This window comes from Suricata suricatta, chromosome 4 (assembly GCF_006229205.1).
Source record: "Suricata suricatta isolate VVHF042 chromosome 4, meerkat_22Aug2017_6uvM2_HiC, whole genome shotgun sequence".
Taxonomy (NCBI): Eukaryota; Metazoa; Chordata; class Mammalia; order Carnivora; family Herpestidae; genus Suricata; species Suricata suricatta.
The window spans coordinates 86,950,044-86,964,856 of record NC_043703.1 but is presented as its reverse complement, the minus strand read 5'-3'; the positions used below and the strand labels follow the sequence as shown (position 1 = coordinate 86,964,856).

Below are 14,813 nucleotides of genomic sequence, written 5' to 3'. Positions count from 1 at the left end.
ATAGGTGCCTCATCACAGTTATCTTAGTTTATTCATAAGAAAATCCCATAAACTTACATTTGTTATCCCTAAAGCCAACCAATACAAATACCTTAGTCAAGAGAGGTTCATTCTGACAAACTGCATTGGCATCCTGTAGCGCCTGCTCATAGTTCTTCATAGTTAAATATAATTCTGCTCGCAGCAGCAATAATGAATTATCTCTAGGAGCTGAAAGACACAGGGAATAGAAAAAAATTAAAGTGATTATGTTTAAAAACAAATCTTTAACTCACTAAAATACCAAACTGGAAAATAAATAAAAGGCAAAATAAATACCTCCTCCCTCAAGTAATGTGTGATTTAGTAACTTGATAAGTATATTTTACATAGCTTCTCTCAGGAAAACAGAAAGATGATTGACAAGACTTCAAAATGCAGCCAGAGGGGCACCTGAGTGGCTCAGTCAGGCAAGTGTCTGCCTTTGCTTCAGGTCATGGTCTCAACAGTTAAGGGGTTTGAGCCCTGCATCAGGTTCTGTGCTGACAGCTCAGAGCCAGAAGCCTGCGTCAGATTGTGTCTCCCTCTCTCACTGTCTCTCCCCAGCTTGCTCTCTGTGTCTGACTCTCAAAAATAAATAAACATTGAAATGAACCAGGAAAACAGACTGCTGAACACACACCAGGTACAAGGTAATTTGCAATAATACTGAGTAAATGCTGAATCATCCTAATGCTATAACTAGGTATTAAAAATGAAAAGATTTAAAATAATTTTCTTGAAAATATACATGGAAATTCATGCTCAAGAAACGAACAGAGGTGCCTGGGTGGTTCAGTCAGTTAAGTGTCTGACTCCTGATTTTGGTTCAGGTCATGATCTCATAGTTATGAGATCAAGCCCCATGCACTGAACTCCACTCTAACATGGAGCCTGCCTGGGATTCTCTCTCCCTCTAAAAATAAATAAAAAATTTTAAAAATAGTTTAAGAAATAAAAAAAGACCCCACATAATTTGATTTCCTATACAACTGCATGGATATGACCTTCTCATCATGATGATACCTACAGTACATTCTCTTAAGTGGGAAAAGAAGGGCAGAAAAACCCTGCCTTTTCCCTAGAGACCTCAAACAGAAGCCAGCGTGAGAATTCCTCATATGAGACTATGGACATAAGCCTAGCTACGCAGAAGCCAAGAGTGACTCTATGAACTAATACGTAGTATATGAAGTCATTGATTTAGCAAGGTACCATGGAAAAGTGACAAAGCCAGAGCTCATGAAAGCCATTTTTCATACTGGTGGACTCTATATACTCACTGCAGGATCTTTGTAATATAGTGATAGCATGCATTTTAATTGATAAAAATTTCCCCTTTTTTTCTTTTATACTTGTCAAGTTGGTTTCCATATAACACCCAGTATTCATCCCAAAGACTGCCTTCTTCCATGCCCATCACCCTCCTTTCCCTCTCCCCCACTCCCATGAGCCCTCAGTTTGTTCTCAGTATTCAAGAGTCTCTCATGGTTTGCCTCCCTCCCTCTCCCCAACTATTTTTCCCCCTTCCCCTCCCCCATGATCTTCTGTTAAGTTTCTCCTGTTACACTTATAAGTGAAAACATATGGCATTTGTCCTTCTCTGTCTGACTTATTTGACTTAGGATATCACCCTCAAGTTCCATCCACATTGCTACAAATGGCCAGATTTCATTCTTTCTCGTTGCAATGTAGTATTCTATTGTATATATAAACCACATCTTCTTGATCCATTTGTCAGTTGGTGGACATTTTGGTTCCTTCTATGATTTGGCTATGGTTGAAAGTGCTGCTATGACCATTTGGGTATATGTGCCCCTATGCATCATCATTCCTGTATCCCTTGGGTAAATTCCTAGCAGTGCTATTACTAGGTCATAGAGGAGTTCTATTGTTAATATTTTGAGGAGCCTGCACACTGTTTTCCAGAGCGGCTGCACCAGTTTACATTCCCACCAACAGTGGGAGAACAGTATCCTGTTTCTCCACATCCTCGCCAGCGTCTATAGCCTCCCAATTTGTTCAGTTTAGCCACTCTGACTCATGTGAGGGGTATCTCAGTATGATTTTTGATTTGTATTTCCCTGATGATGAGTGACAGTGAGCATTGTTTCATGAGTCTGTTGGTCATCTGGATGTCCTCTTTGGGGAAGCGTCCGTTCATGTCTTCTGCCCATTTCTTCACTGGATTATTCGTTTTTTGGGTGTGGAGTTTGGTGAGTTCCTTATAGATTTTGGATACAACCCTTTATCTGATATGTCATTTGCAACTATCTTTTCTCATTCTGTCAGTTGCCTATTAGTTTTATTGTTTCCTTTGCTGTGCTGAAGCTTTTTATCTTGATGAGGTCCCAACAGTTCATTTTTGCTCTTGATTCCCTTGCCTTTGGGGATGTGTTGAGGAGGAAATTGCTATGGTTAAGGTCAAGGAGGCTGATTCCTGCTTTCTCCTCTAGGGTTTTGATGGTTTCCTGTCTCACATTCAGGTCCTTCAGCCATTTTGAGTTTATTTTTGTGTATGGTGTAAGAAAGTGGTCTAGTTCCAGTCTTCTGCATGTTGCTGTCCAGTTCTCCCAACACCGTTAAAGAGACTGTCTTTTTTCCATTGGTTACTCTTTCCTGTTTTGTCAAAGATTAATTGGCTGTACATTTGCAGGTCCAGTTCTGGGTTCTCTATTCTATTCCATTCCACTGGCCTATGTGTCTGTTTTTGTGCCAATACCTTAGTGTCTTGTTGATTACAGCTTTGTAGTAGAGGCTAAAGTCTGGGATTGTGGTTTTCCTCTTCAATATTACTTTGGCTATTTAGGGTCTTTTGTGATTCCATGCAAATTTTAGGATTATTTTTTCTAGCTTTGAGAAAAATGCTGGTAAAATTTTGATTGGGATTGCACTGAATGTGTAGATTTCTTTGGACAGTAATGACATTTTAACAATATTTATTCTTCCGATTGATGAGCATGGAATGTTTTGCCATTTCTTTGTATCTTCTTCAAATTCCTTCACACGTTTTCTATAATTTTAATCATACAGATCTTTTACATCTTTGGTTAGGTTTTTCCCAAGTATGTTATGGTTTTTTGTGCAATTGTGAATGGGATCATTTTCTTGATTTCTCTTTCTGTTGCTTCATTATTAGTGTATAAAAATGCAACCGAATTCTGTACCCTGAAATTTTGCTGAATGCATGGATCAGTTTTAGTAGGCTTCGGGTAGAGTCTGTTGGGTTTTCCATAGAGTATCACAGTCATCTGTGAAAAGTGAAAGTTTGACTTCATCTTTGCCAATGCTGATGCCTTTTATTTCCTTTTGTTGTCTTATTGCTGATGCTAGGATTTCCAGCACTAAATTAAGCAACAGTGGTGAGAGTGGACATCCTTGTCATGTTCCTGATCTCAGGGAGGAAGCTCTCAGTTTTTCCCCATTGAGAAGGATTATTAGCCCTGCATGGGCTTTTCATAAATGGCTTTTATGATGTTTAAGTAAGTTCCTTCTATCCTGACTTTCTCAAAGGTTTTTATTAAGAAAGGATGCTGTATTTTGTCAAATGCTTTTTCTGCATCTATCAACCCAATCATATGGCTTTTATTTTTTCTTTTGTTAATGTGATATATCACACTGAAACACTGAACCAGCCCTGTAACCCAGGAATGAATCCCACTTGATCATGATGGATAATTCTTTTTATATGCTGTTGAATTCAATTTGCTAGTATCTTGTTGAGAATTTTTGCATCTGTATTCATCAAGGATATGGCCGGCAGTTCTTTTTGCGGGTCTCTGTCTGGTTTGGGAATCAAAGTGATGCTGGCTTCGTAGAATGAGTCTGGAAGTTTTCCTTCCACTTCTACTTTTTGGAATAGCTTCAGAAGAATGGGTATTAACTCTGCTTTAAACGTCGGGTAGAATTCCCCAGGGAAGCCATTTGGCCCAAGGCTCATATTTGTTGGGAGATTTTTAATAATTGATCCAATTTCTTCACTAGTTATGAGTCTGTTCATATTTTCTCTCTTTACCTGTTTGAATTTTGGTAGTGTGTGTGTTTAGGAATTTGTCCATTTCTTCTAGGTTGTCCAGTTTGTTGGCATATAATTTTTCATAGTATTCCTTGATAATTGCCTGTATGTCTGAGAGATTGGTTGTAATAAATCCGTTTCTTCATGATTTTGTCTATTTGAGTGCTGCTCTCTTTCTTTTGGAGAACCCAGGCTAGAGGTTTATTGATTTTATTTTTTCAAAAAACCAACTCTTGGTTTCATTGATGTTCAACTTTTTTTTTGGATTCTGTATTGTTATTTCTTCCCTGATCTTTATTATTTCTCTTCTGCTGGGTTTGGGGTGCTCTTGCTGCTCTGCTTCTAGTTCCTTTAGGTGTGCTGTTAGATTTTGTATTTGTGCTGCTTCTAGTTTCTTAAAATAGGCCTGGATTGCAATGTACTCTCCTGTTAGGACTGCCTTTGCTGCATCCCAAGGAGTCTGGATTGTTGTATTTTCATGATAAGAAATATTCTAAGTACAGTATCTAAAATATGTTATCATGCTCGCTTCGGCAGCACATATACTAAAATTGGAACGATAGAGATTAGCATGGCCCCTGCGCAAGGATGACACGCAAATTCGTGAAGTGTTCCATTATTTTTTATAGATGCTGGCGAGGGTGTGGAGAGACGGGCACCCTCCTGCACTGTTGGTGGCAATGTAAACTGGTGCAGCCGCTCTGGAAAACAGTGTGGAGATTCCTCAAAAAACTATCCATAGAACTCCCTTATGACCCAGCAATAGCACTGCTAGGGATTTACCCAAGGGATACAGAAATCCTGATGCATAGGAGCACATGTACCCCAATGTTCATAGCAGCACTGTCAACAATAGCCAAAACATGGAAAAAGCCTAAATGTCCATTACCTGATGAGTGGCTCAAGAAGATGTGGTATACATATACAATGGAGTATTACATGGCAAAGAGAAAGGATGAAATATGGCCATTTGTAGGAAAGTGGATGGACCTTGAGGGTGTCATGCTAAGCAAAATAAGTCAGGCAGAAAAGGACAGATACCATATGTTTGCACTCATAGGTCTAACAGGAGAACAGGAGAAACCTAATGGATGACCAGGGGGAGGGGAAGAGGGAAAGAGAGTTGGGGAGAGAGAGGGATGCAAAACTTGAGAGACTATTGAATACTGAAAACTAACTGAGGGTTGAAGGGGAACGGGGAGGGGGGGAAAGAGGTGGTAGTGATGGAGGAGGGCACTTGTGGGGAAGAGCACTGGGTGTTGTATGGAAACCAATTTGACAATAAACTACTTAATAAAATAAAATGAAATATGTTCTCATCTCTCTACCTAACACCCATTTCTGTTTGCTCAAAATCCCTGACCTTGGCTCTTTCTCAAATTAGCCACTGGGAACTTTGCAAATGCTCCTCTCCTCTTAGTTTATATAGGTAACTGAGCAAGTGAGCATAACAACTCATGCAAAAAGATGTTACAGCCACTATTTATACCTGTGTTATTCCTACATATGTGTAATATGGAGAAGCTATGATAAGGAAAAACTAGGACAAGAGGAAAGAAATGGCAGGAAAGGAGAATCGAACAATTAAAGTTGAATCCTTTAAAATGACACTGACTGGTTAGAGTAGGAATCAGCAACTTTTTTCAGTTAAAACCAAAAAGTATTTTAGGTTTTGTAGGCCAGGAAGAAGCTTGAGATTTGTACAGGTACTTACATAACAAGAGAGAAAACAAATTTTCACAAAATTTTTATTGACTAAATTAAAACCATAACAATAATAATTTAGTACTTTTTCTGTGACAAGGTCTACTAATTAGAAGAATGGAATTATTTGGGAAATGGATAACATTTTCCTTAAAGTTCAAAGTTAATGTTCCCTATCATCAAAATAAACTGAAAATTTTCATGTGTTGGTTATAATCTGTAATGAGATTTTACATATTTTATCTTTTAAAATACACACAGGTACTATAAAATATAATGTCCATCCACAAGCATAAGGATTTTAATTGAGCATTTGATTGCCTGAAGTTATTTATAGAGTTCTATTAGATTCTTCTCATACTTATATCTTTAGTATGTCATTATACAGTAAATGTAACTATAGATTAATCATTTCCAACCAAGGATTAAGTGAAATCTCCTCAAATTGCACAGTTAAGTGCATTATCAAATACAGAAATAACCTTTGGAGATTTTGGAAATCTCAAACAAAGAAGTGCTGCTAGAACTATAGTTCAAGCGTGAGAAATACACTTGCTGCAAATGTGAGAATGCAGATCTCCCACCTTGCTCCCACTTCGCCAGTTGATTCTCCTGAATCTTCTAAACAACCATATCATATGCTAACAATCAGCTTTGACTCTGACATTGCAGATTTTATTTGTGTTTCTTTTTATTCCCACATTGCAGTAATAGTGGTGATAGTGAACACTTTTCTCTTATTCTTGAATTTGAAAAAGGACATGTATATGTTTTAACATGAAATATGCTTCCTATAAACTCCTGACAGAGAATATTTATCAAATCAGGTAAGTTTCCCCAATTCCTAGTTTTCTATGTAGACATTATAACAAATGGCTGTTGAATTTCAAAGAATGCTCTTTCAGCATATGAGCGATTACATGGAATATAGCTCCTTTAATCTGTCCTTACAGTGAATTACATTGAACAATTTGTCTAATACTGAATTATACTTATATTTTTGGAATAAGCATATTAATCCATTCACCCTCTTATTATGTTGCTGGATTCAAATATAAAGAAATTTAGTTAAGATTTTGGCAACTATGTACATATGTAAGACAGTCTACAAAATTTTTCTTAAGCTTTACCTGATTATATTATCAAGATTGTACTAATCTTATAAAATTAAATATGGGTCACCTGGGTGGCTCTGTCAGTTGAGTGTTCAACTCTTGATTAGGGCTCTGATCAAAATCCCAGGTTTGTGGGATCAAGCCCCACATAAGTGTGGGGCCTGCTTAAGATTCTCTCTCCCTCTACCCCTTTCCCACTCGTGTGTTCTCTCTAAAATAAAAAATGAAAAATGTTCCATATCTCTCCATGATCTGAAATAAGATAAGTTATCTTTCTTGAAAGTCTGTTAAAACTTGCTTGATCTTAGTGGTTTTGGTTTTGTTTTTCAAAAAGTGCCACATAGCACTTCTATTTCATTTATGATTATTGGTCAACATCAGGCTTTTACTGCTTCCTGGGTAAATTTCTGTAATTTATAGTTTCCTTAAAATTGTCCCTTTTTCATAGGCTTTAAAATCTGTTAGGTTCAGTTACATCTGTGATTCTGCTGCTTCTTCATTCCAGATCCTCCGGTTTGCAGTTTGCTTCTTTTTCATCACATTCACCAAACATTTGTTTCTTTTGTTGGTCTTTGTAACAAACCAGCTTCTGCCTTCTTAACCAACTCAATCTTTTTGTTCCACTGTTTTGTTCGTTATCCCTTTGCTTACACTAGTGTTAGCTTAATTGATTTTGACAAAGTTTTTGCAGTAAAAAACACTCTTCATTTACCTTTGTTTTTAATCATTCTTTTCTAATGAATGCATTTAATCTTCTACTCCACACAGTCTAAAGACTATTGTTAATGAAGTCCAAAAAAGTCACTTCCCATCCAGAAACTGAATGAATCAAACGGTTTTCTTTGCTGACTTCTACCATTTGGCAATCCATTTATGAAGCCAGAACTTCATAATTTTTTTTAGCACTCAGGATATTTATTAGGAAGTGCCTATGGAAGGGAGACGCAGAAATAAAATTGGGTAGAGGAAGAGGTGGTGATTTAGGCCTTACAACTCAGCTCACGCAACGGAGAAGCCCTAAAGTTAGATGACCTATCACAGTTGTCCTTCACTGGAATGAAATGGCAGGACCTTTATACCTTATTTGATTAGTCATTCCAGTGGGTAATCCACTGGAAGACCATGATCTTGGACAGGAAGGCTCTGTATAGATAGGGTAACCTCTGAAGATACAAATAAAGGCTATATGTTGAAAAGCCATTCACAGAGTTGAGGGAGAAGACCTTCCTTGAGGGGAATATGGATGATGCATTTCTGTGTGCACCAAAGGAACTCTAGCTAGTGATAAGGTAAATATAAAAGTATTGCTTAAATTCCATTTTCTCTGAAACTTACAATGAGTAAATAAAATTCCCTCTACCCACAAGTGAACATCACAATAACTTAATATTTTAAAACATCTCTAATAAATCTCTACACATTTCTCAACCATTAAGCCTTAAGCTTAGTAAAACAGAGAGAATTTATGGGAGAATCACTAAAAAATAAATAGAAGAGGAAAAGAAACTTAGAATCCGCTTTGTGTGCAGACAGCTTATGGAAGAAAAACGTACATATGCACCTTTGAGGAAACTGACACAAATATCCAAAGGGCTTATCAATTAACCCCTATATGGGGAAATGAGTCAAAAAGAGCAGTCTGAGAACCAGGCTTTGTGAGGAACCGAAGAGATAATCTACTCTCTGCATTTGTGTTTGGGGTTAATCTAAGGCTGTTCTCCTCCAACTGCAACCCAGAGTTCTTGTTGTGTTGGGAGCTAGAGTTACCACTGTAAAATCTGTCAAATGAGTGGGCAGTGGTGAGAAGGAGAGAACTGTACAAGTGTTATTTTTTTAAGATTGAGAAAGAAAGAGAGAGAGAGAGAGAGAGAGAGAGAGCGCGCGCGCGCGCGCGCGCGCGCGCGCGCGAGAGCATGTGCATGGAAATGGTGGTGGTGGAGTGAGGTGAGTAGAGAGAGCGGGGAGAGAGAGTCCCAAGTAGGATCTGCTCTGTCAGCACAGAGCCGTAGATCATGACCTGGACCAAAGTCAAGAGTTGGATGCTTCATCAACTGAGCCACCGAGGCACCCCAAGTGTTATTTAGAAAGAGCTGAATGAATTGAGACATAAAGCAAGGAAGCCATGTAGTGATTGCAGTAAATAGAAAAAATAAACAGCAATTCTCTTCAGAGGTTATTTGTTCAAAGTGATGTAGGACTTACAAAGTGAAGGCCACACATTTTAAGTGTGTATCTTGAACTTTTATATACCTATACACTTGAATGATCACCACCCAGATCAGGACCTAAGAAGGCTATTTTGTGCACTTTCCTAGGTAGTACACCTTTCCTAAGGGTACCCACCATTGTGACATCTATCTTCATAGATTACTTGAGCCTGTTTATGAACTTATTATGGGGTTACATAAATAGAATATACTCTTCTGTATCTGTCACTCAGTATCATTCTGTGAGATTCCTCCATATTGCTGCCTCAGCTTTTTTTTTTTTTTTCTAATAAACTGCTGTGTAATACACTATGATTTGATTTATAGACTCATTCTGCCACTGGGCTGCTTTCCAAATATTCTTTGGCACATACATCTATAAATGAACATTTTTGTCTATGCCTTTTGGTGGACATAAGCATTAATTTCTATCTGACTTTCTCTTGACTCTATACAGTCAAGAGAGGAAATGTTGCGCCAGAGATTATATTTATGTTTAGACTTAGATGGTACTCCCAAATGTATTTCACTTGTACCAATTTGCACTTCCCACAGCAATGTAAGAGTTCAAATTACTTCAAAGACTTGCCAGAACTAGGTACCATTACTCTGTTTCATTTTCACTATTCTGGCAGGCTTGTAGTAGTACTATTTTAGTGCAAATTTGCATTTGATCAATAATTACACTGGGCACCCTTTCATATATTTATTGCCCATTTGAGATCTAGTTTTACAAAGCATCTGTTCAATCTGCCTATTATTTAGATAGACTTCCTATTTTGCTCTTGAACTGTAGGCATTCTTTCAATATTCTGGATCTGCATTCTCATTTGGATCCATATTACAAATACGTATCACCTTTTCACTCTTTTGGGGGGTCTCTAAGGAGGAGAAGTTATTAATTGTAATTAAATTGAATTTATCTATCTTTTCCTGTAGGGATATGCTTTTTGTGTTTTAAAAAAAAAGAGTTGCTTAATAATCATGAAAATATTGTATGATTTATTTTAGATATCAGATGATAATTTCCATGTATGATGTATGAGGGGCATCTAGGTTCATTTTTCTACCAAATGGATAAGCAACGGGCTTAGACTGTTTAAAAGACTTTCCCTCACTGATTCTTTTGGCATCTTTGTAGCAAACCAAGTGATCAGTGTATGTGAGAGTCAGTTTCTGTGTGTCTATAGTTGGGCCTATACAACTCTGTGCTAACTACTGCAGCTAAATTATAGTAAGTCTTGGTATCTTAGAGTATCATTTCTCCAGCTTTGTTATTTTTCTTCATTATTGCCTTGGCCATTCATCAATTTCCACCAAAACCCCTGACTAATACTTTGACTGAGAATGCACTCAATATGTGTGTGTGTGTGTGTGTGTGTGTGTGTGTGTGTGTGTGTATACATATATATATACATATGGATATGTATATAGTTCAATATGCACAGGACTGACATCAATATGGTTTTACAATCTGTGAAAATAATGTATCTTTCTGAAGTCAACTGAAATTTCTCCCAGAAATGTTTTGTATTTTCAGCGTAGAGGTCTTGAACAACTTTCAGATATTTCAACATTTACTCCAAAGAATTTTTTTGTTATACAAATGGGTTTTCTATTCTGTTTTTTTTATTACTAGCTCTAAACATATTATCAGTGTATATTAACCTTATAGTCAACAATCTTGATAATTCACTTATAATTTCTAATAGCTCGAATATTCTTCTGGAGTTTCTATGTACTGCAGCATGTCATCTACAAATAATAAGTTTTATTTTTCCAATTTTAATGTTTTATTTTCTCCTAAAATCTATTTCTATGTTTTTTTTTAGGTTTTATTTACTTTTGAGAGAGAGAGAAAGAGAGAGAGAGAGAGAGAATGAATGAATGAATGAATAAATGAGCAAGAAAGGACAGAGACAGAGACAGAATCCAAAGACAGGCTCCAGGCTCTGACCTGTCAGCACAGAGCCTGATGCGGGGCTTGCACCCACAAACTGTGAGATCATGACCTGAGCTGAAGTCAGATGCTTAACCAACTGAGCCCCACAGCCCCCCATACCCATATACTAGCTAAAATCTTAATACAATGCTGAATGGCAGTAATGGCAGGTGAACACCCTTGTCACTTTTTCCTTCAGCGGGAAAACATTCAATATTTCATCATTACAATTGATGCCACAGGTTTTTGTAGATACTCCTTAACATATTAAGAAAGTTTCCTTTAATTCCTACTTTCCTGAGAGATCTATTCTCTATTATGTAGACATAGTGAATTACATTATAGATTTACAGTGATTAAACAAAGTAACATTTCAAGTGTTTTAAGTGTATCACTGGATTCAATCTGCCAATATTTTGTTCCCCAGAGGTAACCACAGTCCTTACTTACAACATGCTATTAACAGTTTTGGCTGTTTGGACTTACAAATAAATAGAATCAAACAGTATAAATGCCTTTGAGTCTGGCTTCTTTCACCTTCTTTCACAGTATGTTTGTGATTTTTCCACATTATAGTTGGTTTACTTTCTTTCTGTATACTAATGCAAAAAGCATTTATTGTCTTCTTATTTAGCCATTCATTCTGTTCTTATTGGACATGTGGGGTGCTTCTACTTCAAGGCTGTCTCTAAATAAAATACACTCTTGCACTTTCTTGTATATTCTCTCGGTGCACATATACATACACCTTATTGTAATTGCTCAGCCAAAAGTCACATTTTACATTTTCAGATACTGGAAACCATTTTCCAGGTGTACAAGTGACAGATCCATCTGCAGTATATATGGTAATCCTCATTTTATCCATTTTCTCCAACTGTTGGTACTGTGATCTTCTACATTTCCAGCAGCTGTTTTTAAAAGTTCTAGATTGATACCACCTCACGCTGGTCAGAGTGGCTAAAATCAACAAATCAGGAGACTATTGATGCTGGCGAGGATGTGGAGAAACAGGCACCCTCCTACACTGTTGGTGGGAATGTAAACAGGTGCATCTGCTCTGGAAAACAGTGTGGAGGTTCCTCAAAAAACAATCAGTAGAACTCCCCTATGACCCAGCAAGAGCACTGCTAGGGATTTACCCAAGGGATACAGAAGTGCTGATGCATAGGGGCACATGCACCCCAATGTTCATAGCAGCACTTTCAACAATAGCCAAATCATAGAAAGAACCAAAATGTCCATCAACTGACAAATGGATCAAGAAGATGTGGTATATATATATTTTATATATATATATACATATATATGTATATATATATATGTATATATATATATATATATATACACACACATACACAATGGAGTACTACATGGCAATGAGAAAGAATGAAATCCAGCCATTTGCAGCAATGTGGATGGACCTCGAGGGTGTCATGCTACATGAAATAAGTCAGGCGGAGAAGGACAGATACCATATGCTTTCACTCATAAGTGAACAGGAGAAATTAGCAGAGGACCATGGGGGAAGGGAAGTGGGAAAAATAGTTGGGGAGAGAGGCAGGGGTAAACCATGAGAACAATCAGAGCTGATGGGGGAGGGTGGGAGGGGAAGGGGTGTGATGGGCATGGAGGAGGGCACTTGTCAGAATGAGCACTGGGTGTTACATGGAAACCAACTTGACAATAAACTATAAAAGAAAAAAAATAAAATAACAATAAGAGTTCCAGATTTCCACTGTCTCATATAGTAGCCACTAGCTATATGTGGCTACTGAGCAACTGATATGGGGCTAGAGGGAAAAAGTTATTAACTTTTTAATTAATTAAAACTGAACACTGAAAACTGATATCCTAATGACTAGTGGAAATCTTTTAATTTGGAACAACTTCAGCAGGACAATCTCGCTTTTCAACTCTGAATAAAAAAAAACTAAATATTAAATATAAAGGAAGTATTTCTGATGAAAAATTTGTGCCCAGATTGGGGTGGACAGTACATGCAAAATATAATGCATTTAAAGGTTGGTTTAAAACATAGAAAGTAAAATCTCCATCATTTTTTTATATTGAAGGTGTGCTGAAATAGCATTTTGAATGTATAAGTTTAAAAAATAGTGTTAAGATAAATTTCATCTGCTTCTTTTCACCTTTTACATGTGACTACCAGAAATTTAAAACTGCGTATGTGGCTTACACCATCTTTCCACTGGATAGTGCTGTTCCACCCTGCATATGCATAAACAAGACAGCTGAAAGTTCAAAAACATGCAGCCTGTTAAGGTATGGGTATACTGGCTGAAAAAATGGTACATAATATTTTTTACATAATTCAGTTGCTCTACTCCAACAAAGCATCTCCCAAATTAGATATAGGTGTGCCCTGTAAAAGGGAAAACCTTAACTCTTATTTTTTAAAAAATGCATGACTACAGCCCAGCCCACAAGACTCTTTTGGTAACAGAAGATTAAACTAAGTCTTCTTGGCCGGAGATATAAATCATATATAACCTGTAAAGCCAATGAAGCCAAATCACCCTCCACACACGCTTCTCCACCCCAAACAACTGTCAGCAGAGCATCTGTCAGTGGGAATCAAATACAGTGACAGGAAGTTTGCTCTTTTAAATTACATATTCTTAACAGGTGGGCGGGGGTGTGTTGGAGCCGGGAATTAAAGAGAGCCTGGGTGCCGGTCACAGATTTCAGTTATTTTTTTTATGGGGTTTTTTTTTTTTTTTTTTTTTTTTGAGACACAGAAAGAGACAGCGTGAGCAGGGTAGGGTCAGAGAGAGAGGGAGGCACAGAATCTGAAGCAGGCTCCAGGCTCTGAGCTAGCTGTCTGCACAGAGCCTGATGCAGGGCTCGAACCCACGAACCGAACCGTGAGATCAGGACCTGAGCCGAAGCCGGACACTTAACCAACTGAGCCACCCAGGCGCCTCCAGTTATTTTTTTAAAAAATTAAACACACACACACACACACACACACACACAGTTTAGTATAACTATTTAATAAGCTAATTACACAACGACATCTAATGTCCTTTGAGAGAGAATGTACACGTAACAAAAGCGGAAAAGGGGATCCTTCCTGGATTCATTAGCTGAAACCCCCGGAGCAAATCCTACCACATCCCAAGGCACCAGGTCCTAGGGCGCCTCCAGGGGGTTAGTTATTTGCACATTCCTGCTGGACAAGAAGAACACTCGGTCATCCTCCCACTCCTAGGCAGCTGAGATGGAAGTAAAAGACAGCCTTGGCCTTACAGGGCTACTCAGGAAGGATGCGGAGGTCCTATAAAAGACGCAACCAGTGGGGCGCACCTGCCCTCTTGACACCAGCCACTCTGGTGGCAGGTGCCCCTTCCCACCTTTAGAAAGAAAATAACCGCTAAGCCTGCACAAAGCTCTCCACGCCCACCCCTGCAGTCGACAGCTGAGCAGGCCGGCGGCCAGCCCCCAAGGCCCACTTACCTAGATCCAGAGCCTGGTCGCACCTGAGCAGCGCGGCCTGGGGCTGCTGCTGGCGCTGCAGACTCCGCGCCTGGCCGGCCAGCCTGCGCACGTGGCACTCCGTCGGGAAGCACTTCTCCAGCAGGCTGCTCAGCACCACGTTGACTCGCCGCGCCTGCGACCGGACGGGCCCCGGCTCCACGCAGCGCTTGCACACCGTCAGCCCGCACGGCAGGGTCACCGGCTTGTGGAGCAGCCGCTGGCAGCGCGGGCAGCCCAGCAGATCGCGGGGCGCAGCGGGCGCTGAGGCCGGCTGCTCCCCGCGCGACTCCTCGAGGGCGCGGCCCGGCCTCGCA

The 14,813-nt window shown here is 38.9% G+C and overlaps 1 protein-coding gene and 1 non-coding gene across 2 annotated transcripts in view; one reads left to right on the top strand and one right to left on the bottom strand.

The window, feature by feature from the left end:
* Positions 1-14,813, bottom strand: part of LONRF2 (LON peptidase N-terminal domain and ring finger 2) — a 98,267-nt gene that overhangs the window by 39,398 nt on the left and 44,056 nt on the right. The window contains exons 6-7 of the mRNA XM_029938500.1: positions 14,479-14,807; positions 92-210 (exon numbers count right to left, since the gene is read on the bottom strand). Of these exons, the coding sequence (XP_029794360.1) occupies positions 92-210; positions 14,479-14,807 (448 nt within the window). The remainder of the gene's footprint in view (positions 1-91; positions 211-14,478; positions 14,808-14,813) is intronic.
* On the top strand, positions 4,555-4,656 carry LOC115290911. Its single transcript, XR_003908292.1, has one exon. It is a non-coding gene; the product is annotated as a U6 spliceosomal RNA (small nuclear RNA).